This window comes from Capricornis sumatraensis, chromosome 4 (assembly GCF_032405125.1).
Source record: "Capricornis sumatraensis isolate serow.1 chromosome 4, serow.2, whole genome shotgun sequence".
NCBI lineage: Eukaryota > Metazoa > Chordata > Mammalia > Artiodactyla > Bovidae > Capricornis > Capricornis sumatraensis.
In genome coordinates, this window is record NC_091072.1 from 153515603 (window position 1) to 153538954 (window position 23352).

The following is a 23352-nucleotide window of genomic DNA, read 5'->3' on the forward strand; positions in this document are numbered from 1 at the left end:
GACTGAAAAGTGACGCACGCATGGAGCATCTACTGTATGTCCAAGTCTGTTTTGGGTGGAGGCTCAAAGAAATAACTACTGCTGAGTTTGGGGAGGTCAGAGCATCAGCCACATCACTGCCTCACAAGAAGTTAGGGCAGGGACTGAGGAAGTCCTCCCAGTGAAGGGACTTCATAGATGGAGGAAACTCCATGTTGAGGCCGGAAGAGAGCAGGATGGTAGAGAGCGTCTGCCTTGGCTGAAGGAAGGTGAGTACCCCCATGAAAAGGGAGATGCGAGCAGAAACAGGTGCTACAGGAGCAGGCAGGGGTATCTCGTCCACTCTGCCAGGTGGGCAGGGTCGGGACAGCTGACCCACAGGCCATTAGAGGCAGTGAGGCCAGAGTTCCAGGGACTTGTCCCAAGGCACACGGCAGCCAGGTGCCACAGGACGCCAAAGTGGCCAGCCAATCATCTTCCAGCAGGGGCGAGGAGGCTGACCTTTGGCTCCAGGTGGCCAGGGGGTCCTTTGGGGAAATGAGTGGCAGGACAGCATCCTTTAGGGAAGCCTGGATGGACCTGTTCTTGGCATCTGACTCCTAAGCATGGAACCCTGTGTCTCCTTTATGAGGGTGCTGAGGTTATTTATACCTTGGCCCCGCAGGCCAGTGGGTGGGGCAGGAACCAAGGAAGCCAAGCTGGGCAGGCGCGGCGGCTGGAACGGGCTTACCTGCTTCCCGCCACCGGGGCTGGGCGGGGCGGAGAGGGGAGGAGGGGCCGCGCACACAACCTGTGAATCGCCGGACGGCCGGCGGACCCACACTCGCCGGGACCGGCGGGGGACGAGGAGGGGCCTGGAGGGGCCCGGAAGACGCGAAAAGAGCGAGAAAACAAACTTGGGAGAGAGGAGTGACCTGGGGGCCGGGGGCGGAGTCGCTAGCGGGGGAGGAGAGAGCGAGCCGCAGCGAGAGCGCGGCTGGCCCAGGAAGCGAGGAGCACCGCCCACCCATCCGGGGCGAGAGAGGCGCCGCAGGCCGAGGCAGGCTGGGCCGGGGGCTGCCGGGCCCTCGACCCCCACCGTGACCCCGCGGCCTCCAGCCTGCCCCCAAGATGATGAAGCGGCAGCTGCATCGCATGCGGCAGCTGGCCCACACGGGCAGCCTGGGACGGTGAGTGTCAACTCTTTCCTCCCAGCCCCATCCTCACCCTGGCAGGACCCTGGGGAGGCCAAGGACAGCTGGACAGCCACCTTATGACTGGCCACCTCTCCTCCTTCCCCCGAAGGCCACCCCCACCTCCAAAGCAGGAGGAGCAGGCCCTGGCCTTTGGGGCAGGGGAACCCCCAGCTCTCACTGAAGGGTGGGTGGGTGGAGGATCAAGGATATTGGGTCTTCTCTGTCTCTAGGAGCCCTGGAGTGGATGGTCCTCCCTGACCTCACTTGTCCCCTCTGTACAATGGGGATGTTAACCATCCCTGGTTGCCTAGGGGAGGTGATGGTCGCTTAGGGACCCAGACCTAGGGGGAACAGAAGACACCGGGTCCAGGCAGTGATGGAAGGAGGGGCTTGCCCTTGTCCTGCCCTGCGCCTCTTCCTGCCACCGCCAGCCGCGAGGCCTCCTGCTTCTCTGTCTTGCTTCTGCTTTTCGTAGCCTCAGGTGGAAACATCCCCAAGTCCACAAACCTCTGGGCTGGTGGGATGGAGGCCGGAAATATAGGGAGCTCCCAGAGCCTGCCTTCTCTCCTCTTACCCCTGCACGGGGCCCAGGGAAGGGGTCTGGGTGTCCACAGACCCGCACAGACACCTGTGCAAGCGTGGGCAGCTAGGCCACCTTTCTCTGAGCCGCAGTGTCCACCCATGTCCTGGGCCCCTGCCGGCCACCACAGTCCAGAGTCCTGTGTGACCAGCAGCTTGGGAGTCTGAGCTTGCACACTTCCCGTTCTTGGGGCCAGCCCAACCCTCCTCTCCCTGGGTCAGCAGAAGAGAGACTCCTCCAGTCACCGCTTCAGTTTCGTCCGCCCTGTCTCAGGACACAGCCCTGGGTGGAGGAGGAAAAAGCCCAGTATCCCATTCCCACCCCCATGGAATGTGTTCCGACTGGGATCGAGTGGGCGGGCCACCCAGGGCGGCCTGACTGGGAGGGGCACTGGGAGGAACAGGGGTTCAGGTGCCCTGATTGGGGAGGGGAGCAGGAGGAGGCAGGGGGTTTCCTAACTTGGGCCCACTCAGCAGAACCTCTCTCCCCACCGCAGCACCCCGGAGACTGCAGAGTTCCTGGGTGAGGACCTGCAGCAGGTACGTGCCTGGGCCGGCAGCGGGTGGCAGGGCAGGTCTGTACAGGCTGTCCGCGGAGGCCCGGGAGGGGATGCCAGTGGGGGCCCCCGAGTTGAGTCATTCCCACACTGTTGGCCATGGGATCCCCGGGAGGAGCGAGAGAAAGATAGTTTCTGCTCTGGGGGAGAAGAGGGCAGTGGGGCACAGGGGATGACAACCCCCCATGATCTATAACCCCCGGACCCCCTCCCAGGTGGAGCAGCGGCTGGAGCCAGCTAAGCGAGCAGCGCACAATGTCCACAAACGGCTGCAGGCCTGTCTGCAGGGCCAGAGCGGGGCGGACATGGACAAACGGGTGGTAAGTGGGCGTCTCAGGGAGGAGGGGCCTGGGCAGGACATCTCGGTCCAGTGGGACAGTGAGGTAGGGGCTGGGGTCGCCCTGCTAGTCTGAGTCTGGCACCAAGGGGGTGGAGGTTGCTGTGTCCCAAGGCCCTTCCGGCCCCTCACTCATGAGGTCCCATTTCTTCCCCTCCCCTTCTTGACCCCGCCCCCTCAGTGCCAATCCTCTGCACCAAAGCCAGGCCCCTCACCACCTGAACGTCTCTGTCCATTCAGCACCCAGAGCAGGTGCTCTCAACTCCGCAGCCTGTGAGGGCTTCCTGAAGGAAGCGGCATTTGAACTGGATTTTGTGTTACTCACTAGTATTAATCAGCAGCCAGTATTTATGGACTGATTACGGCTCGTCTGTTGCTAAGATATGTCTATGCCTTGCCTCACTGAACGCTGACAACAGCCGTGGGCGGAGGCTGCCTTTGTTAGCACTGTCTGCAGGAGGAAATGGAGATAGAGGTAGAGGGGCTCGTCCAAGGTCACACAGCTAGTACGTGGCAGAACCGAAATTTGAACTCTGGCCTCCCTGATCTAAACTGGTGCTCTCCACAACACTAGCTAGGGACGTGGGAGGCATGTTTTATAATCAGACAACCATTCAGTGTGGCCAGAGCAATAGGGAGCCGTGGAGGGTTTCGAATTCCTCGGAAGCTAGGTCAGCTGAGGCCCTGCGGCAGGGGTAAGGGTCTACTCCAAGGCTGTCTTCCTGGCTCCCCACTCTCCCCTAACTGTGCACGGACCTCAGGCAAGCTCCAGGCACCCTGTTCTTACTGTTCCATTCAGTGATGGGACTTGGTCTTTCCTTTTTGCCCATTCAAGTGGCTTCTGGGAGGGGGCAAGGGGGCCTCAGGTGGATCGGGGCTCTGTGCATTGTCACGCGGAGATGTCACCTCCACTGTGCCTTGTCATTATCTCGCTTCTACTCTCACCTGTGACCGTGGCCCTCCTGGGTTCCTGCCACTCGTGTCCAAGCCCAAGGCCTTGTTGGGGTTCTGCCACCAAGAGACTTGCCATGTGCTCAGACCGGTGGAGTGGGGGCTGGGAGGGTGGGGAAGGGTTGAGGGAAGCCCAGCAGGCATGCGTGCGCACTCACACTCACGGCCACCCCTGCTTCTCCCTGCAGAAGAAGCTTCCCCTCATGGCTCTGTCCACCACGATGGCCGAGAGTTTCAAGGAGTTGGACCCCGATTCCAGCATGGGGTGAGCATGGACAGGGCCTTCAGCCCTCACCTGGAGATGCCGAGGAGGGATCTGAGCTGGGAGAGGGTCCCGATCAGAGAGGGCACCCACTGTGGAAGGCTGACCTGGGTGGGAAGAAGGCCCGGGCTGGGAACAGTGTCCAGAGGTCAGTGAGGGCAGCCAGGCCTGGGAGGGCATTGGGCTCGGTGAAGATGAAGGAGAGACAGAACAGACAGGAGGTCGGGACTTCCCTGATAGTCCACTGGTTAAGACTCCATACTGCCCATGCAAGAAGTGCAGGTTCGATCCCTAGTCTGAGAACTAAGATCCCACGTGCCATCCACATAATCAAAAGAATTTTTAAAAAAGAGACAGGAGGTGATAGGGAGGGAAGAGGCCCTCAGTCTCTCCAGAGAGGGGGTGAGGGGCTGTGGGAGCCCGGGCCCACTGGGTGCTGTGTCCACAGGAAGGCCTTGGAGATGAGCTGTGCCATTCAGAACCAGCTGGCCCGCATCCTGGCCGAGTTTGAGATGACCCTGGAGAGGGACGTACTGCAACCGCTCAACCGGCTGAGCGAGGTGACCCCTCCACACACACCTTCTGCCCCCAGCTTCCCCAGCCCCCACCTCTGCAGCCCGCTGAACCCCCACCCCCACCTCCTACCCACGCCTGCCCCCAGGAGGAGCTGCCAGCCATCCTCAAGCACAAGAAAAGCCTGCAGAAGCTGGTGTCTGACTGGAACACGCTTAAGAGCAGGTGGGAGCCACAGCCTCTAGGGGGGTGGTTCACGCCTAGGTCAGCCCATGGATGTGGCCGCAGAGCTTCGAGACCACCCCCCCAACAACTAGGAGGATGCTGCAAGGTCCTTAGGGGTACAGTGTGTTTCCTTGTGCACACATCTGGGGCTTAGGAAGACATACGGTAATGGTGCATGCGATGGGGCCTCTCTGCACATGCTTGTGCCAGCTGGAGGTAACCTCAAAACCTGGGAGAGCCGTCAACAACCCTCCAAGAACCCTGGAGGGCCCCCACCCTCCACTCTGGAGGTGGATGGCTAGGATCACCGAGCCCGCCACCAGGGGGGCACCCCAAAGCACTGCTTATGCCGAGCCGAGACCCCAGACCTGTGCCGCCCTGGGATTTGCGTCTATCATCCCCCAGAATCCTATGGGGTCGGGCCGATGGAGGGGCACTTAGCTCTGGATGTGCCATGGGGACAGTGACCATCCCACCTTGGGATGATCCTCAGGCTGAGTCAGGCAGCTAAGAACTCCGGCAGCGGTCAGGGCCTGGGCGGCGGCCCAGGCAGCCACGCCACCACAGCCAACAAGGTGGAGACGCTGAAGGAGGAGGAGGAGGAGCTGAAGAGGAAGGTGGAGCAGTGCAAGGTGAGGGGCACTGGCAGCCTCCTGGGGGTGGGGGTGGCGGGGGGCGCTGTCCCCACTGCACAGGCCGTGTGGCTGGGAAGCAGCTGAGCCAGGATTTGAATCCGGGCTGCCAGGCTCTGGGGTCTGTGTACTCAGCCGTTACCTGGTAGCTGCTTCTGTCTGTATCATACCCATAACACCTGGGCAGGAGGGGACGGGGAGGAGGGCAGGAGGGGAGAATCTTGGCGTGTTGGCTGAGTGAATGAGTGAAGGGTGAGTGAATGAGAGAGTGGTGAGGGTATGTGGACACAGAGGAGAGGAACAGGAGAGCCCCTCAAGAGCTTGGAGGGGTTCCCGTGGGCTGGCCCAGGAGCAAACCTTGGCAGAGTGAGAGTAGAGTGGACTCCAACCCTCCCATACAACTTGGGCAAACCTCTACCCGCTCCAAGCTTCCCCAGCAGGCCCCAGCCTCCCTGGTACAAGCCCTGCTCTCTTTGTCCCCAAGGACGAGTACTTGGCCGACCTGTACCACTTTGCCACTAAGGAGGACACCTATGCCAACTACTTCATCCACGTGAGTCCAAGACCAGGCTCCAGCCGCCCGGAGCTCTGGGGCCACTGAGATCCCCTGCAAGGTGGTGGGAGGGAAGGGCCTGTGTTTGTGGCCCCTGGAGGAGACTCAGCTTCCCTCACTTCCGGGGGTGGGGGGTGCCCCCTTGTCCCCACAGCTCATGGAGATTCAGGCCGACTACCATCGCAAGTCTCTGAGCTCGCTGGACACGGCCCTGGCTGAGCTGAGGGAGAACCACAGCCAAACAGGTGGGGACCTGACCCCCACCCCTGTCCCCTACCCTGCTAAGGGCCTGTTAAGAAGCTTGCACTCCATCCTAAAAGGCACTGGGGAGCCCGGAATGAGTTCTGTCCAGGGCAGGGCTCAGTGAGATTTGTGATGGAGAGATTGCTCTGGCGGCTGCATGCAGAATAGAATTAAGGGGCAGGATGGAGACCTGTCAGGAGGCAGAAGGGAAGTGACGGAGGCCCAGGCTGGGGTGGAGGCAGTGGAGGTGGGTGGTTTGGAGAGATGTGTGGGATGGTTTCAGGATGTGTCCTGTGGGTGGTCAGAAGGAGGTGGAAGCCCCCTGACCTGGCTGCTCAGAGGTGGGAGGACCCTGGGCCGCTGATCTGTCTCGTCCCTGCAGACCCCTCCCCTTCGATGACGGCCGCCCCCTTCTCCAGGGTGTATGGGGTGCCTCTGGGAATCCACCTGCGAGAGCTGGGCCGGGACATCGCCCTGCCTATTGAGGCCTGCGTCATGATGCTGCTCTCTGAGGGCATGAAAGAAGAGGTGGGGCTCGCTGGGGCAGGTGGGGAAGGAGCACGAGCCCCTCATCTGGGCCCACCCCTCCCACCCATGCCTGTGCTGGGGTGTAATCCCACCATTAGCGCCCAGGTGCCAAGAGAAGGCGTGGCCTCCTGCACTTGAACTGATGCCACCTCCCCCTTAGTGATGCTCACATGGACCAGGCCCTGTGCTATCAACCCTTTGCACTCCTCGCTCCGTTGCATTACCCCAGTAAACCTTGCAGGGAGCCTTCCCTTTTTGCAAGCCTTACCTCTTGCACAATTGGCTCCATTTTGCAAGAGGTAGACAGAGGCCAGTGGGTAGGCGTGCCCAGTGGCAGGTGAGAAGGTTGGTGGAGAAGCCGGGGAGGCCACGTCAGTCACGGCCCCGTGCTGCCCTCATCCATCCTACGCACCTCGGTCCTGCTAGCACATCGGCTGCTTTTCTGAGGGCAGGCCTTTAGGAGGTGGATCATGCTTCAGAGACAGACCTAGGCTTCAGGACCGTCCTGTGGGGCCTCTTGTCTCTCCTCCACTCCCGTCCAGACTCCAGTCTTCTCATGATTTTCCCAGCTCCTCCCAGGCTTCTCGTTTTGCTCAGAATCATAGACCTTGAGAGTCGAGAGGAGCCACGGACACAGTAGTGTTCGCTCTGCCCACCAGCCCATGGGGCCCCCGAGGCCCCCTTCCCCTGGGCCGTGAGTGGACCAGCGCCTCCTAGGCAGGGGGTCCTGCCCCCACCCTGACCCCTCTGTGACTCCCACTTGCCCCCTCTTGCCCCTCAGGGCCTCTTCCGTCTGGCCGCTGGAGCGTCGGTGCTGAAGCGTCTCAAGCAGACCATGGCCTCAGACCCCCACAGCCTGCAGGAGTTCTGCTCTGACCCCCACGCTGTGGCAGGTACCTGCACCGAGGAGCCCTGGGTGGAGAGCCTTCCCCCAGGGCCCTCCCCTGAAGCTGCCTGAAACGGACCCACAATAGTTTAGCTTAAGGCCTGCTACTCTGCCAAGAAGACACCTGAGGAGGCATAGGGGTCCTTAACGTGGGGTCCATCGTCAGCCCCCTGAAACACGTGTACTTTTTTCTGGGGACAAGATCACCAGTCTTCCATCGTTTTCTCGAGAGCTTGTGACCCAAAGAAACGATTCAGTTCAGTTCAGTTCAGTCACTCAGTCATGTTTGGTTCCTGCGACCCCATAGGCTGCAGCATGCCAGGCCTCCCTGGTGCTGCTAAGTTGCTTCAGTCGTGTCTGACTCTGTGAGACCCCATAGACGGCAGCCCACCAGGCTCCCCCGTCCCTGGGATTCTCCAGGCAAGAACACTGGAGTGGGTTGCCATTTCCTTCTCTGATGTGTGAAAGTGAAAATTGAAAGTGAAGTCGCTCAGTGGTGTCCAACTCTCCGTGACCCCATGGACTGCAGCCTACCAGGCTCCTCTGCCCATGGAATTTTCCAGGCAAGAGTACTAGAGTGGGTTGCTATTGCCTTTTCCAGGCCTCCCTATCCATTGCCAACTCCCAGAGTTTACTCAAACTCATGTCCATTGAGTCGGTGATGCCATCCAGCCATCTCATCCTTTGTTGTCCTCTTCTCCTCCTGCCTTCAATCTTTCCCAGCATCAGGGTCTTTTCAAATGAGTCAGTTCTCCGCATCAGGTGGCCAAAATATTGGAGTTTCAGCTTCAGCATCAGGGTTAGACCTAGACATGTTAGTATGAACAAGAGCTACAGGTTCCTAACATGGAGAGAGCCAGGCACTGGGGGTAAAGGTAGGGGCTTTGGGGGCTGAATCTAAGTCCCTGCCACCACTCTAGGTGCCCTTAAGTCCTACCTTCGGGAGCTGCCAGAGCCCCTGATGACCTTTGACCTCTATGACGATTGGATGAGGGCAGCCAGGTGAGGATGAGGGGCATGTACTGGGGAGGACTAGGCTGCAGATAGGCCGTCCAGGACAGCTCACCCGGTCTTTCCTCCTCCCCAGCCTGAAGGAGCCAGGAGCCCGACTGGAGGCCCTCCAGGAAGTGTGCAGCCGTCTGCCCCACGAGAACCTCAGCAACCTCAGGTAAGTACTCAGCCCACCCCCCACCCCACCACCCCCACCACCCCCTCTGCCCTGGCCTCCCCAGCCAAAGCCCAGCTGGCCCTTCAGGGCCCTGGGCTGAGGTCCTCCCGCCTTGTACTAGGCAATATTTCTGAAAATACCTCTTTGATGTATTAGCCATGTGTTTTTAATACTAGACGTTGAACTGAATATATAGCTTGAACCCTGAAGCCATCCCACCCAGTGGCTTTGGATCGCTCCTCTGCCACTCTGTTATCCCGGGCTAGCAATTTAACGCTCTGTGCCTTGGCGCCCTCACGTGGAAGACATGGAACATAACAGTCCCAGTTCTGTAGGGCGGCTGTGGGGTTCGCAACTTAGCGCCCGCCATGGAGGTGGTGTTCAGTAGGTCAGCTAACGTAACTAGTGAAAAAAATGTTTAAATGTCCCATATGGTGTCTTTGCTGCTCTTTGGAAACCCTGGGCTGGGAAGGTCTCAGGCCTTGGGGGCATCCATGGGTATTCATGGCCTAAGATATCCGGCCGCTGGTCCAAGCCTCCTTCCCACCCCCCAGGTATCTGATGAAGTTCCTAGCGCAGCTGGCCGAGGAGCAGGAAGTGAACAAGATGACACCCAGCAACATTGCCATTGTCCTGGGCCCCAACCTGCTGTGGCCCCCTGAGAAAGAAGGGTAAGGGGCTGTGGGTTGGGGGAAGGTGGCAGTCTTGCCCCCCATTTCAACATCTGCTTATTTTCCCCCTGGGCCCCAGTTTCTCCATCCTTGGAGTGGGTTGAGCAGCTTCTGTTGTCAAGGCTGCTGTGAGGATCATGGGATCATGGACCCCACCGGGCTTCAGAGATAGACATTCTGGGTAATGGCTTTAATGGGGTGCTTGGTGGCCTGTTGCAGGAGCCAGAGATCTGGTTCCGGCCTCACCCCTCCAACCTTCCAGGGATGAACCTTATAAAGTCACTCTGGACCTTCATTTCTTTATTTGTAAGTTGGAGAGAAACTAGACAAACATTGAGAATTTTTGCTTTGGGAATTTGATGAGATAATAAATAGAGAAATGTGTTATAAACTGTAAAATGCGGTGATACGTGAGGGGTTGTAATTCACCTGGCCACAGATGACAAAAGGATTGATCCTTGTGTCCCCGGCACCCAGCACAGGCCCAGAGAGTTGGGGTCACTAGACTTTGCTAAATGATGACTCACTTTGGCTCTCTTTTTGTCCCAGGGACCTGGCCCAGTTGGATGCAGCCTCGGTCTCATCCATCCAGGTGGTAGGCGTGGTCGAGGCTCTGATACAGAACACTGACACCCTCTTTCCTGGAGGTAAAACTTCCGTCTTTATGAACGATCCACCCAACCTGGCGCCCTCCAGACTCAGTTTCAGTCCCTGGCAGCCCCGCAAATTCACCAGGAGGCCTGGAGGAAGTGGCTTCTCCCCCGTAGCCTCAGTTTCTCATCTGTAAAATGGGGATGATTGTGCCTGCTTTGTGGAATTGCCGTGAGGCCCACCTGGGAGTGGGAAGGTGAAACAAAGTCTAGATAACATCAGGAGAAAGGGAAGGTGGTCCTGACGCCTGCCAAGGTGGGGAGGCCGGTGGAAGCTCTGAAAGTTCATACCTGCTCCCTCTGTCTGCAGATATCAACTTCAACGTGTCGGGCCTGTTCTCAGCGCCTGCCCCCCAGGACAAGGTCAGCGACAGGCCAGCTTCTGAGGAGCTTCCATCGATTCCCACACCTACCCCAGCCGCTGTCCCGGCTCTCGGTCTGGCCCCTACCCTGGCCTCAGTGGCTACCAAGGAAAGGTAAGGACTGATGGGTATGAAGGGCCCCGTCCTGACCCCAAGATGCCCAGCCAGAGGCACTATCTCTCAGGGCATCCAAGAGCATTTTAGGAAATATCATTATTATATTTTCCTCCCAAATAGCAGGTTTCCGAGTTTGGAGTGGGTGGGACTCAGGCATATCCTTCTCAACCTCTGATAAGCTCCCTGCTGCGTTCCATAGCTCTTTACTGAGCACCTACTCTGTGCCAGGCACTGACGCAGGCCCTGGAGATTTAGGGAACTGGGCATTTTGGAGTTTGTAAATACCGTACTTTCCAGTCTTCTCTTTGATCCTTTAAACCGGGAGAAGGGCTGCGTGGTGCCGTACTGTCTCCTTAGCCAGTGGGTGTTGTTCAGTTATCACAGACTGCTCGGGCCCAGAACATGAATTTCCTTAGATGAAGAAGACAGACACGTGCTGCCCTTAGGGCTTGCATTCCACAGGGTGGGAGACAGAATCAACCAGAACACCAATATAATGTCAGCCAGTGATGTGTGCTACGAAGAACAGTAGAACAGGGCTGGATGGTCGAGTAGGGAACAGGGATCAAGAAAGTGGGGGTCAGGAAGGGCCTCCCCAAGGAGTAGCCAATAAAGCAGAGCCAGGAATGAGCCATGGCCTCCTCCTCTGCTTCTCATCCGCTCTGTGGCTTCCAGTAGTCGAAACATCCCATAAAGATCACTTGGAGGCTGGGACTTGCCTAGTAGTCCCGTGGTTAAGAATCCACCTTGCAATGCAGGGGACATGGGTTCAATCCCTGGTCGGGGAACTAAGATCCCACATGCCACAGAGTTGACTGAGCCTGCGAGCCACAACTCGAGAGTCTGTGCACCACAGCCAAAGATCCCAAGTACCACAGCTAAGATCCGACCCAGCCAAATCAATTACTTATAAAAGCAGGTCGCATGGAGGCTGAGAGCTGAGACTTTCTGACCCCCATCCTGGCCACATGGGGGACCATGGACACTGTCACAGTAGCACACAGCAGCCAGGGCTCAGTGGACGCAAACTCTGGCCAATGCTAGAGGATCTTGTCAGACCCCAGGCCCGGCCACAAGGTGGTGGGGAACAGCTCCAGGAGGACCCAGACTCAGCCTGTTGGCTGGGAGTCTCCCCGGATGCCTGGAGACCTCTGGGAGATGCCATGGCTGACCTTGACCTTCTCCTTCCCTTGCAGGGCAGAGTCCGAGGCACCCCACAGACCAACCTCCCCCAAGGTCAGTCGGAGCCCCCCGGAGGCGGCCGCCCCAGCAGAGGAGATGGCTCGGAGGAGTGAGTTGGCCGTGGGAAGAGAAGGGGCAGAGGGTGGGCAGGGAGAGGGATCAACAATCCCATACTGCCCCATGTTTTCAGACAGTCAGGGGAGGCATGGAATCCAGGGGGCTAAGAGCCTGGGTTTGCTGGCTGACACTCTGGGATCAGATTCCAGCTCTGTGACCTTGGACAGATGACTTCACCTGTCTGTGCCTCAGCTTCTTCCTCTGTGTAATGAGACAATAACCGCACCTACCTTGAAGCTGTTTAGAGAATTAAATGGGGCTACCTGGCCCATACTCAGCACCCAGTAAATGCTCCATAAAAGTCAGTGACTGTGAGTGTTGAGGGCAGTGGAGTCCAGTCCCTCAAGAAGTCCCAGGATCACGGAGTACAGAGGGAGGTGGGGTCTTCAAAGCACAGTGAATGAAGGGGTGGCAGTGCTGGTGGTCAGCTGGTCTCCTTCCGTGCCTCTGGTACAATTACATGTTGAAGTGGCCTAAAGTCAGGCAGGTGAGAAGGTCAAGGGTTCAAGTGGAGAATCTGCCAGGGTGACTAGGACACTTGAAAGGCCCAGCCCAGGAGGCGCTAGAGTTTTCCACCTGGATGGCAGTGGATGGAGCAGAAAACTCTGGACCGGCTGGAGCTGGCATGTGGCACAGGGACCTTCTTACAGGAGGGGGCATCTAGCCAACTTTTCCCAGAAGGGGTGGGGACAGATGGGATGTTAGCTCACCAGAGGACAAGATAAAGGACTGTCACCTGGGCTCATCCTCACGGCAGCCCTGGGAAGTCAAAGCCGTCACCCCATCTCAGCCATGAAGCAACTGAGGCTCCAGGGGGCAAGTCCCCCAGTGGGTGGAGGCAGAGCTTGGAGCAGAGCCCAGCTGTCCTGGCCCCACCCAGCCCTTCGGCTGCCTTGCGAGGCTGGACCGTGCAGACAACTCTGAGGTGGGACAGCCCTAGTGGGCTTCTGAGCGAGGGGTGAGGAGGACCCAGCTGGCTGGTGGGACAGGCGGCATTTCTTTATTCAACAAATATGTACTGAGTGCCTACTCTGTGCCACCCATGTGCTGTGCCAGCCAGCTAGACAGAAGATGGCCTCACTTAGTTTGCGTTCTAGTCAGGGAGACAAGAAGTAAGGGAGCAAAATTAAAACTGACAAGATCATTCCAGAGGACAAAGTCCCCCAGGAAGAAATTATGACTGGAAGATATGACAGTAACTGGGGCCGGGTCAGGGAGGGGCCTTCGAGCTGAGGACAGATGTAGACAGAGGCCTGAATGGTGAGCAACCAGTGTGGACGCTGTTCCCTGCAGAAGGGACAGCAGATAAAAGTTCTTGTGGTGGCATCAAGCTTGGGGGTTTGCCCCAGGCAGTATAGACACCTAACCACCCCTTTCCTTCCTCCACAGCCAAGCGCCCAGCACCCGCCAGGCCCACCATGCCGCCCCCCCAGGTCTCCGGCACCCGCAGCTCCCCTCCAGCACCACTGCCACCCCCTGGCTCTGGCAGCCCTGTGACCCCTCGGGCTCTGCCCCGCCGTCTGGTTGGCAGCAGCCTCCGGGCCCCCACGGTGCCACCCCCGTTGCCCCCCGTTGCCCCCCAGCCTGCCCGGCGTCAGAGCCGGCACTCACCAGCTTCCCCCAGCCCGGCCTCCCCAGGTCCAGCCTCTCTCAGCCCAGTCGCTCTGAGCTCGCCTGCACATGTGGACCTGGGGGCGGCCACTGAGGACGGAGAGGGCCCTGAGGCTGCAGGCAGGGCCCCCACTGCCCCAGTCATCCCCCCTCAGGCCCGGCCCAGGAGCCTCGCCTCGGAGACCAACTGAGCCCACAGCTCCTCCCCGACACCCCTCAGCACCCCTTCCCTCCCACCTCGTCCACCCAGGACATAGCCCTCACCCCTCCCAAGGGGGCGGGAGCCTCCAGCCTTTGCCTAAAGTGCCTTGGTGCCCGCTGGGTCGGCCCCCAGGGCAAGAAGGACTCAGGACAGTCCTCCATTTCCAGGCCTTTTCCTCTTGGATCACCCTGGGCCTCAGGGGCCCCTCAGCCACCTCCCTGCTCTCTGGCAGGATCCCAGGGGAGCCGCCGGAAGGAAGCAGAGGCTTGCCTGCTCCCACAGGATTTTTTTTTTTTTCTCTTGCCAACTTTTTTTTTTTTTTTGTAAGGCTGGCAAATAAATTATTTTGGACAAAACTGGAGCAGCTACCCAAATGATAGTTCTATTTTCTGTCCTTGAAATAAAGAAGCCACTTTAATAAATGGGGAAAAAATTACTTATTCTTTGCCTGCTTTCTTTTTTCTTGTCTGAAATAGTAACAGCCAACATTTTTAGCGCTTACTCTTTACTACACATTGTACTTTTCTACGCATGAGTTCATTTAATCCTCTTTTGGGGAAGTAAATCCCATTACCTCTTAACAGGTGAGGAGACTGAAACTCAGAAAGTGACCAAGGTCACATGGCAAGTGAGGCATGGACCTGGCCCAGGTCTGCTTGATTCCAGAGCCTGTCCCTCACATCCTGAGCAACTGGAGTTTCCTTTTCTTCAAATGTGAAATTACTTTAACAGCTTCCACCACAGAGATGTTGTGAGGATTAAACGAGACACTTGTAAAGCCCGAATCACTGCCCTTGCACACAGAAGTGCCCTGCAAGTGATGGCTGCCGTTGCTGTTTTCCCCCACCTGTGGTCTCTGTTCCCAGGGAAGGCTTCCCAGGGAGCAAGGATGAACCTGTCCTCAAACATTCCCTGACATGCTCTGTGCCAGACTCTAGGCGAGGTCCTAACTCAGCCCAATGCCCAGGGAGAAGGGCAGGAGAACTGACAATTAGAATCATGTATCATGGGAGTTTCCTGGTCCAGTGGCTAGGACTCCGATTTCACTGCCAAGGATGCAGGTTCAATCCCTGATTGGGGAACTAAGATCCTGCAAGCTGTGTGACAGGGAAAAGAAGAAAAATTAAGTGTCATGGCACCAGGAACCCATGAGAGCCCACTTAGGAGCAAGCCGTTTAACCCACTTCCTGGAGGGGGCAGTATTGGAAGGGGCCAGTCTTTCGGGAGCTGGCCAGGTAGAGGAAGAAGGAAGAACATTCCAAGTGAAGGAGACCACCTATGCAGAGGTCAGGAGCAAAAGCCAGGGCAATGAGAAACAAAATATAAGCCCCAGAGGCTGACGGTGTGCCTTTTCTCGGGTCTTTGAAGCTCCAGTTGCTCCTGGGGGTCAGACCAGTCTTCAGAGTCTTCTCAGAGGTTGGCAGACAACCTTAGAATTGTGACACATTCCTCACCAAGTAGGGACCAAGCTGCCTCTAGCCCAGTGTCTCTCCATTCTGGCCTCACAGTAGAATCCCTGGGTGATTAAAAAACAAATCAAAAAAAGCCAGGGCTCACCCAAAGGAATTAAAATCAGAATTTCTGGGGCCCTATCACACGTTTTATAAGGCATCGAACTATACACTTAAGATCCACACATCTTACTGTATGTAAATTATATAATTTAAAAAAAAATACGTTTCCTTGGGAACTCTACTGCGCAGACAGGGTGGAAAACCAAAGGTCCAGGCCAAGGGCTCCAGCGTCTGAGGGGACACCATGTGCCTCTCTCCCCAGTCACAACCACACTGCATCCCAGGACTTCTTCCCAGGGCTCCGCTCGGAACTGGAGCATCTAGGGTTAGGAAGGCAGTGAGAGTTGACCCAAAGATAACATCTCCTTTAGTATTTGTTTTCCTCCTAGCAACCATCTGTCTTAAGCTTGTGATTGGCTGGGGAACGAGGAACGGGCCTTATTTTTCCATTCGTAACTCTTTATTGGTCAAAAAGATCAATCCCTCTCCCGGCAGGCGGCGAGTCGTGGCTGAAGCTCTGCGGCTACTGGTCCAGAGGAGCTAAGAGGCGGGACGAAGGACCAGGCTAGGTCTTCATTGGTCCCTCTTCCCTTGGTGGCGCTCGAGATTCCGCTCTTTTCGCCAGGCTCCTGTAGCTCCCAGCCCCCCGACCGCTCCTCTCCGAGACTCTCCCTCCCATTGGCTGCAGATCAGGTCGTGGCCCCGCCCCCTGGCCCTTCCGGCGCGCGGGATTGGCGGGTGCCCGCGACAAGCCTTCTGCGGGCGAGCGCGCTGTGCCCGCGGGAAGAGAGCGGGGAGGCTCCGGTGTTCGGGCAGCCAGCCGGCTGCATGGCGCGCTGCGAGCGGCTGCGAGGCGCGGCCCTGCGCGACGTGGTGGGCCGGGCGCAGGGGGTCCTGTTCGACTGCGACGGGGTGCTGTGGAACGGCGAGTGCGCAGTGCCGGGCGCCCCTGAGCTGCTGGAGAGACTGGCTCAGGCTGGCAAGGCGGCGCTCTTCGTGAGCAACAACAGCCGGCGCGCGCGGCCCGAGCTGGCCCTCCGCTTCGCACGTCTCGGCTTCGGGGGGCTGCGCTCCGAGCAGCTCTTCAGCTCCGCGCTGTGCGCCGCGCGCTTGCTGCGCCAGCGCCTGCTCGGACCTCCGGACACTCAGGGCGCGGTGTTCGTGCTGGGCGGTGAAGGGCTGCGGGCCGAGCTGCGCGCCGCCGGGCTGCGCCTGGTGGGGGACCCCAACGAGGACCCGGGCGCGGCCCCGCGCGTGCGCGCCGTGCTTGTGGGCTACGACGAGCACTTCTCCTTCGCCAAGCTGAGCGAGGCCTGCGCGCACTTGCGCGACCCCGACTGCCTGCTGGTGGCCACCGACCGCGACCCGTGGCACCCGCTCAGCAACGGCAGCCGGACCCCCGGTGAGCGCGGGGAAACAGCTGGGGTGGGGGGCGGCGCTTTCAGCTCCATGCCTGGGGGTGAGGGCTGGGGAAGGGGCGTCTCCAGGCGATAGGAGGGGGACTGGAGGGATGTGCGGGCGGTTCCCACCCAGCAACAGCCCAGCATGTTTTCATGGCCACATCTGGTATTTCTTGCAGCTTTCTTGCAGCTGCCACCCTGTGAGGGGCAGAAGTGGGGTCCGGTTGGACAGATGAGGACACTGTGGCTTGGGGAGTCACAGGTGCAATCCAGGACCCCGACTCCCAACCCTAGCCTTCCTGAACCAGCCTCCATGACTCCTGTCATTTTCTCCACCCGCCATCGGAGTGAGGTGGGAGAGCTGGGGACAAAGCTTGCCCTCCCCCCCGCCGAGGGGTGGAACAGGCGTTTCTGGCGGCAGATTGAAGGCAGGTGTGCGGAGAGAACGGGCGGTGGATGGAGTTTGACCTGAGTTCCCAGCTGCAGGGCTCTGTAATCTTGTTAAATTACATAACCGTGGAGCATTTCCTCTCTGGGGGTAAAATGGGAATACTAACCATGTCAGTTTTAGTTTCGCTGAGGAGAGAGTGATCAGGGCAAGCGCTTGCTCTGTAATAGGTGCTCAGATGATGTAAATTGTATCTGAGCCCTCTCCTGTTACAGAGCTTTATGAAGCACCTTGGTGTATTATTTAGTTTCAGAATTATTCTGGAGGTGGAAGTTATTGTTCCAAGTTAAAGCAACTAAGGCTAAGAGAAGGGGCGTGAGCTACCCAAAATCAAGAAGACCTGAACTTGGCTCTTGAGACCACCTTATCCCCAGCCTCTAGACCACACCCCCACATCCAGGGCACGCTTCGCTGCTGTCCTCTGGGAATTTCCCATCTGCAGAGGAGGCGGGAGCGAAGGAGGCTCCTACATCTTGGAGGGTTCACAGCAGACAAGAGCAGAGGGTAGCAAAGGCTAACCGACAGCAGGGACAACCCGTCAGTCGGCTGAGGGAGAGATCTCCATCACTTTCTCCCTGCTGGGGACTGACTGTATTGATTCCAGATCCTAGGAGGGCAGGGTGAAATTGATGGAGTAGATAGAGTATTACGATGGGTGGCAGGGAGGGCCTAGGGCTGAGGAGACCTGGGAAGGCTTCCTGGAGGATGCATCTTGCAGGACAGGGCTCTCAGGAATGGAACAGGGCTTGGGCCATGGCAGAATCAGTTCCAAGCTGGGAATCTTAATAGTTCTAGGCCTATCTTGGCTTTGCCGCAGACCTGCTTGCTGCATGACCACTTCAATGTCCCCATAAATCCAAGGGGAGAGCACTGCTCAGGGCTCCCAGCTGCCAGCGGCTCCTGCCTGCCTGAGGCCATGCTGTGAAAAGTGAGTTTCTCCAAAGGCCTCAAAGCTCAGGTGAAGGCTGTGGGTTCAGAAGCTCGCCCAAGGGCTCAGGAGGGATGGTGCTGGGGAGAGACCAGGTCCTGCCCACATGTGCCCCTTGAATCTTCAGCAGCCACTTGGCTGTGCCCAGCAGCTCTGCTGGTCATTCCCACAGCCAAGAGGGGGAGACAGAGCTCAGGAAATACACCACTGCTGTCCTGTTTGAGCACGACTGAATCGTGCAGCTTTGTAAGTGGATAACATTTTAAATAAAGACCCCAGTATGCATAAAATCTGAAATAATGTGAATTTCACCCCAGTTTCCCCTCCCATCCCCATGTGTCTGCTTAATTGTGTGTTTATCTTGTTACCACGTGGCAGCCACTTGAGGCGGCAAATAGAAAGGCCTGCTGTCTTAGGAATACGTCACCAGCAGAATATGCAGGACTCTTGCCTGACAGGATGTGGAGAAGACTGGGATGTGATGGTCTGAGGGCAAAGTTGCGTTCAGACGCCCCTGCTGGGATGTTTGCTGCCCCAGAATACGGATCTCTGTTTCCTTCACTGCTCTGTCCCTGGCGCCTGGCACATAGTTGGGCCTCAGTAATACTGGCTGAATGAGGTGGGACACGAGGGGCCGACAGTGATAGGCTCAGACCTGGTAGGAAAGGAAGACAGATCGATGGTCCTGGAGCCGAGAAAATCCCCTTAGCCCTTCCCATTCTGGAAGGAATTTCTAATCAAAGGGCAAATGGCTTTTCCTTCTGACTCAGTTCTTAGGAAACTGAGTGGGCAAGTTCTAGGTCAGAAGTCAAGGAGACCTGCCCCACAGGGTCACTCTGGGCCAGCGCTGCCTTGACCCCAGGGAAGTCCCTCCTCCTCCTCACAGTTGCTGTTTGTGCACCTTCTGTGCCTTTGGCTTAATCACGTTGAATGTCATTCATTGTGAGAAGGGAGACAGGAGGCCCAGAGTGTTTGGGGTTAGACCAGTGGTATACTGATAAATCTTTAAGAACCCGAAGAGCCTTGATTTACACTTTTGCCAATTTCTGTGGTGTTCGTACTCCCCCTGGTGGCCAATTTCAGCCTACCAACATGAGGTCACTTCCCATCATGGGCTTGGGAAGGAAGGAAGTACACATCATTCTGTAATATTTTCATCATTACGGATGTAAATAACCTCAAGAGCATAGATAATGGTAAAGTAATTAGGCACCGATGAGTTTTGAGAATTTATTACCTTTGTTTTAAACATTTTATTTTATTTAAGTTCATATGACTTGACTTTAAACAGTGGCTTTAACTACCAGCTCACAGAATTCCTGAAAAGGAAACATTCAGCATTCCAGAGCCAGTACAGGCCGGCCCTCGTGTGTCTGAGTCAGACTTACCTGAATGCATATCCTTTATATGCCACTTACTAAGCTGTGGAACCCTGGACAAGTTACTTAACAACACTGAACGTCAGCTTTCTCATCTGTAAAATGGGTATTCACGAGCTCCCGCACAGCCCCTGGCACTTTAGAATGTGCTTAGTAAATTGTGATTATCATCATCATTTGTTCAAGGACATTAGTGTAAAGGTAGAACATTCTGGCACAAAGACGTACGGCTGGGACGGGCACAGTGGACTCATTGTATGGGGCAGGATGGTACTGGGCTGAGAATCAGAACCGTCCTTTTCTCAACAGCCCTCCTATTGTTCAATACTTGGGTGTGTTCCACAATTCTGCTTATTATAGTTACTGCAGCCGCGGACATCTTCAAGCATGTAGCTTTTGTCTCCAGTCTGAATTCTCGCCTTGTGATCACTCCCAGCGGAGGCAGACTGGGTCAGAGGTGCAAACATTTCTGGGCCCTGCTGTGTTCCAAAAGAGCTGGTGCCAATTTCCGATGTCAGAACACATTGTTGTAGCAATAACCACAACTGCTGTTGGTTGAATGCTTTTCCATTTCCAAAGCACTTGCCCCTGTGGTGCCCACAGCACCTCTTTGAAGGCAGGCATCACTTGGATCCCTCTTTCCAGTGAGTCCAAGGAAACTCAGAGAGGTTGGCTTGCCCAGAGATGTATCGCTGCCAGGGTGAAATAGCAAACCACAGGCAGGACTGACTGAGCCAGGCCTGGTTATGTGCAGTGGCTCCATATTCGAGATGGGAAAACTGAGGCACAGGGAGGTTAATAGCTTGCCCAAGAAAAGTGGAGATGGGATGTGAATGCGGGCAGCTGGTTGCAGAATCTATGCCCTTAACCCCCACACTAAGACTGGGAAGCAGGCGGCCTTTTCACTCATTTCAGCCTGATTTAACCCCTGTGCCAAGCTGCCTCTGAGGATTCCAGTTCCCAGGCCTGGATGGATGCCTTTCCCGCTGCCTCTCACACTGACCAAGTGTCCGTGTCCTTGCAGGCACCGGCAGTTTGGCTGCCGCCGTGGAGACAGCCTCGGGCCGCCAGGCCCTGGTGGTGGGCAAGCCCAGCCCCTACATGTTCGAGTGCATCACAGAGCACTTCAGCGTGGACCCCAGCCGCACGCTGATGGTGGGTGACCGCCTGGAGACTGACATCCTCTTCGGCCACCGCTGTGGCATGACCACCGTGCTCACGCTCACGGGCGTTTCCCGCCTGGAGGAGGCCCAGGCCTACCTGGCGGCCGGCCAGCACGACCTCGTGCCCCATTACTACGTGGAGAGCATCGCGGACTTGATGGAGGGGTTGGAGGACTGAGCCCACTGACACAAGAGCAGCCACTACCCTCCCTTACCCTGTTCCCGTAGGTGGAGGTGATGGGCCAAGAGCTGCACTAAGGGCTACCGGCTCCTGCACCCCAGTTTCTACCTGGGTGGGACTGGAACCCAGGGAAGGAGTCAAGGTCCCCACACCCACTCCCAGCAGTGGCTGGGCACTCTTTGGTATCCCAGAAGGTGCCCCGTCCCCTCTTACTGGTTCACCCCGGCCTGACCCAGCCAGGTGGCCTTATATCCTGCCCTGTGACCTCCCCTTGTTTCAGTCTGGGCCCTGCTGCCTTGTGAAGATCTCCCCAACCCTGAGCACCTAATTCCCTACTTCCACCCTGGGGCCCCTAGAGCTCTTCCTGGGTCCTGGCCTGGGGTGCCTGTTGACCAATCAGAGGTCTAGGTAACCAGGAATCATTATTGCCCTGAGCCCTGAATGGACCAATCAGAAGGCTAAGTGATAGTGATGCATTGCTGTTGGGTCCTGAGTGGACCGATTGGAAGCCTAAGTGACAGTGACCCTCTCAGGTCCTAGGTCCTGGGTAGACCAATCAGGACCCCAGGTAGTAATGAGCCATTCGTCTCTTGGATCCTGAATAGAACAATCTAGAAGTCTGAGAGACAGTGGCCTCTCGACTATCTGGGTCTGACTGGACCAGCCAGGGGTCTAGATTTCTGTTCGTAAAGAAGGGTCCAAGTGCTGAAGACGCCTCTCCTCCACAAAGGGGGCCCTTAGTGACTCGGGAGGCTTCTGTAGTGAGGGCCCCACCCCTCCCTGCTCATGGTATCAGACCAGTGCTGATGGTGGCCACAGCTTGGGAGCGGGGCTTTTGTGTCCCCGCCTTGCTATCAGTGTTTGCTGTGCCACCTCTCTCCCGTGCCCACCCCAGTTATTTATTATCATGTGCCACTGATGGTGGGGGTGGGGGCTGAGCCTTCCCCCGCCTCCTCCACCCCTGTTGTAACTAGGCCCTCCGTACTTAATAAAGTGCGAGTAGGAGTGTCTGTGTGGGTTCAAGTCTGTGTCCAGGGTGGGACGGGGGGAGGAGCCCCTGCCTGAGCCTGTTCTCCCCAAAACTGGCCCATTCCCTCTGTGAAATGATCCACCCCAGTTCCAGCATGTTCTCTGTGTAGAGTGGCACCTTAGCTTAATAGCACTTTATGCCTCACTGAGTCTTTTTATTTTTTTAAAAAAATTTTGGCCATGCCACACGGCATGTGGAATCTAGTTCCCCGACCAGGGGTTGAACCTCCGCCCCCTGCACTGGAAGTGCAGAGTCTTAACCACTGGACCACCAGGGAGCATCCTCCTCACCAAGTCTTTATATAACAATATGTTTCAGTCCTTTGGAAAATCCAGCAAGCTTGCATTACTCATTCCACTTTACTCCTTGGGGAACGAGGATCAAAAAGGTGATGTTAGCTTACAGAAGGGCACACACCTAGAAAGTGTGACCACCTGAGTGGGGCTGAAACTTGTGTTGACTCTGAGAGGCTGCAGCCCCGCTCTATAGAGACTGAAGGGGGAGACAGGTCCTCGCCCTCCTCCAGGAGCTCAGGGGAGATGCAGTACACACCCCTCCACGGGATTTCAGGCATCCTTCACACCTGGGCTGCTGCTGTGACTGTCTGCCTTGCTGGCCTTGAGCTTTCCCAGGGCCTCCTGCAGAGCAGGTGCCCAGCCAGAAGCTGGTTGATGGGCAGGCCTGACTGTCACTGACACACATCACTTGAGCTTGCACAAGCCCCTTGCCTGCTCAGCCTGTTTCCTCATCTGTAAAGTGAGGGATGGGACTTCGAGGTCTGGAAAATTCTCTTCAGTGTGGTTCCTCTTGGGAAGATGGAGTGCTTAACTGAGTCTGGCTGCATCAGGAGGTAGGTGCAAATGTGCTTTTCTGGTGACTTTTGGTTAAGGCATAAAGGAGTTTATTGGCTGCCCCGTGAAGTGGTCCAGCACCCTCCAGGTGCATCCCCCTCATCCTCTCACTCTTACGGGCTTTGGATGTGGAAGCGGTTGCAGCCATTATGTGATCACAAGGCATGGCCCAGTATATTTCTCTGCTCTGTGACTCTGCTTCAGGAAAATGGGAAGCACTTGAGGGTATTTTCCCTAGACCTCTAAAGGTTGCAAACCATCAGAAAAAGTCTAAGAACAGCACAATGAATACCATATGGTCTTCACTAGATTTCTAGCTAATATTTCAGGAAACCAATGGCACCAATTGATAAAACAACTCCTTCACATTATACCCCCTGGTTTCAATAGTTTCCTAGTTTTGCCTCACCCCACCCCCACCCCTGCCTGTTGACTACTTTCTTGGTGAACAGAAGCCTGAGAGGTACCTTCTGTTGTTCCTGCCATAATTTTTCCCCCTGGGAGTGGCTTTGAGTTAAGGGCCAAAGTTCAGACTCGCTGAAATAAATCTGAGGTTAGTCTAGCATCAGAGTCCCACACAGCACTCCCTTTTGGTTTCATTTTATCTATTACAGTTAATCATAACTACAGGTCTGTAAATCTTACTTTTTTCACAATTCCTTATGCATCCATTTAGCTGACTCCCCAGGACTTGGAGCCATGTCTAAATTCCACTGGTAACATTTACTTTTATTTAATTAAAAAATTTTAAGAAGGCACATAATTTTTTTTGCTTTTTGCCAAGCTGCGTGGCTTGCAGGACCTTAGTTACCCAGTCAGGGACTGAATCTAGGCCCTTGGAGCATGGATGACCACGTGACCACCTAGGAATCAAAGGTTCCTCACCCCTGCCCTTTCATACTTTCTCTTTTCAACCCACACATTTCTATGAGCCAGGGCCTTTGTAGCAAATCCCACT

General features: G+C 56.6%; 2 protein-coding genes across 3 annotated transcripts; both read left to right on the plus strand.

Annotated features, from left to right (window-relative positions):
* Positions 1–1011: 1011 nt before the first annotated feature.
* Positions 1012–13847, plus strand: SH3BP1 (SH3 domain binding protein 1). 2 transcript variants are annotated; one of them, XM_068971229.1, is made up of 18 exons: positions 1012–1148; positions 2231–2273; positions 2506–2610; positions 3767–3843; positions 4289–4400; positions 4502–4578; positions 5072–5210; positions 5695–5763; positions 5918–6008; positions 6389–6534; positions 7316–7427; positions 8341–8422; positions 8508–8588; positions 9143–9259; positions 9809–9906; positions 10220–10385; positions 11585–11679; positions 13077–13847. In XM_068971229.1, the coding sequence occupies exons 1-18, from the start codon at positions 1090–1092 to the stop codon at positions 13487–13489; spliced, it is 2082 nt and encodes a 693-aa protein (XP_068827330.1). In that variant the 5' UTR covers positions 1012–1089; the 3' UTR covers positions 13490–13847. The 2 variants fall into 2 exon arrangements, with proteins under 2 accessions (XP_068827330.1, XP_068827331.1); XM_068971230.1 differs by having other exon boundaries at positions 11585–11690; positions 13733–13840.
* A 1995-nt stretch (positions 13848–15842) lies between these two features.
* PDXP (pyridoxal phosphatase) lies at positions 15843–21476 on the plus strand. Its single transcript, XM_068971815.1, has 2 exons — positions 15843–16416; positions 20194–21476. The coding sequence occupies exons 1-2, from the start codon at positions 15843–15845 to the stop codon at positions 20508–20510; spliced, it is 891 nt and encodes a 296-aa protein (XP_068827916.1). The 3' UTR covers positions 20511–21476.
* The last annotated feature ends 1876 nt before the right edge of the window (positions 21477–23352 follow it).

Excerpts from the sequence above, each read along its gene's own strand:
- SH3BP1 (XM_068971229.1), top strand. The coding sequence starts at position 1,090 with ATGATGAAGCGGCAGCTGCATCGCATGCGGCAGCTGGCCCACACGGGC. Across the intron at positions 6,535-7,315 it reads CTGAGGGCATGAAAGAAGAG|GGCCTCTTCCGTCTGGCCGC; the intron begins GTGGGGCTCGCT and ends CTTGCCCCTCAG. Across the intron at positions 9,260-9,808 it reads TGGCCCCCTGAGAAAGAAGG|GGACCTGGCCCAGTTGGATG; the intron begins GTAAGGGGCTGT and ends TTTTTGTCCCAG.
- PDXP (XM_068971815.1), top strand. The coding sequence starts at position 15,843 with ATGGCGCGCTGCGAGCGGCTGCGAGGCGCGGCCCTGCGCGACGTGGTG. Across the intron at positions 16,417-20,193 it reads CAACGGCAGCCGGACCCCCG|GCACCGGCAGTTTGGCTGCC; the intron begins GTGAGCGCGGGG and ends GTGTCCTTGCAG.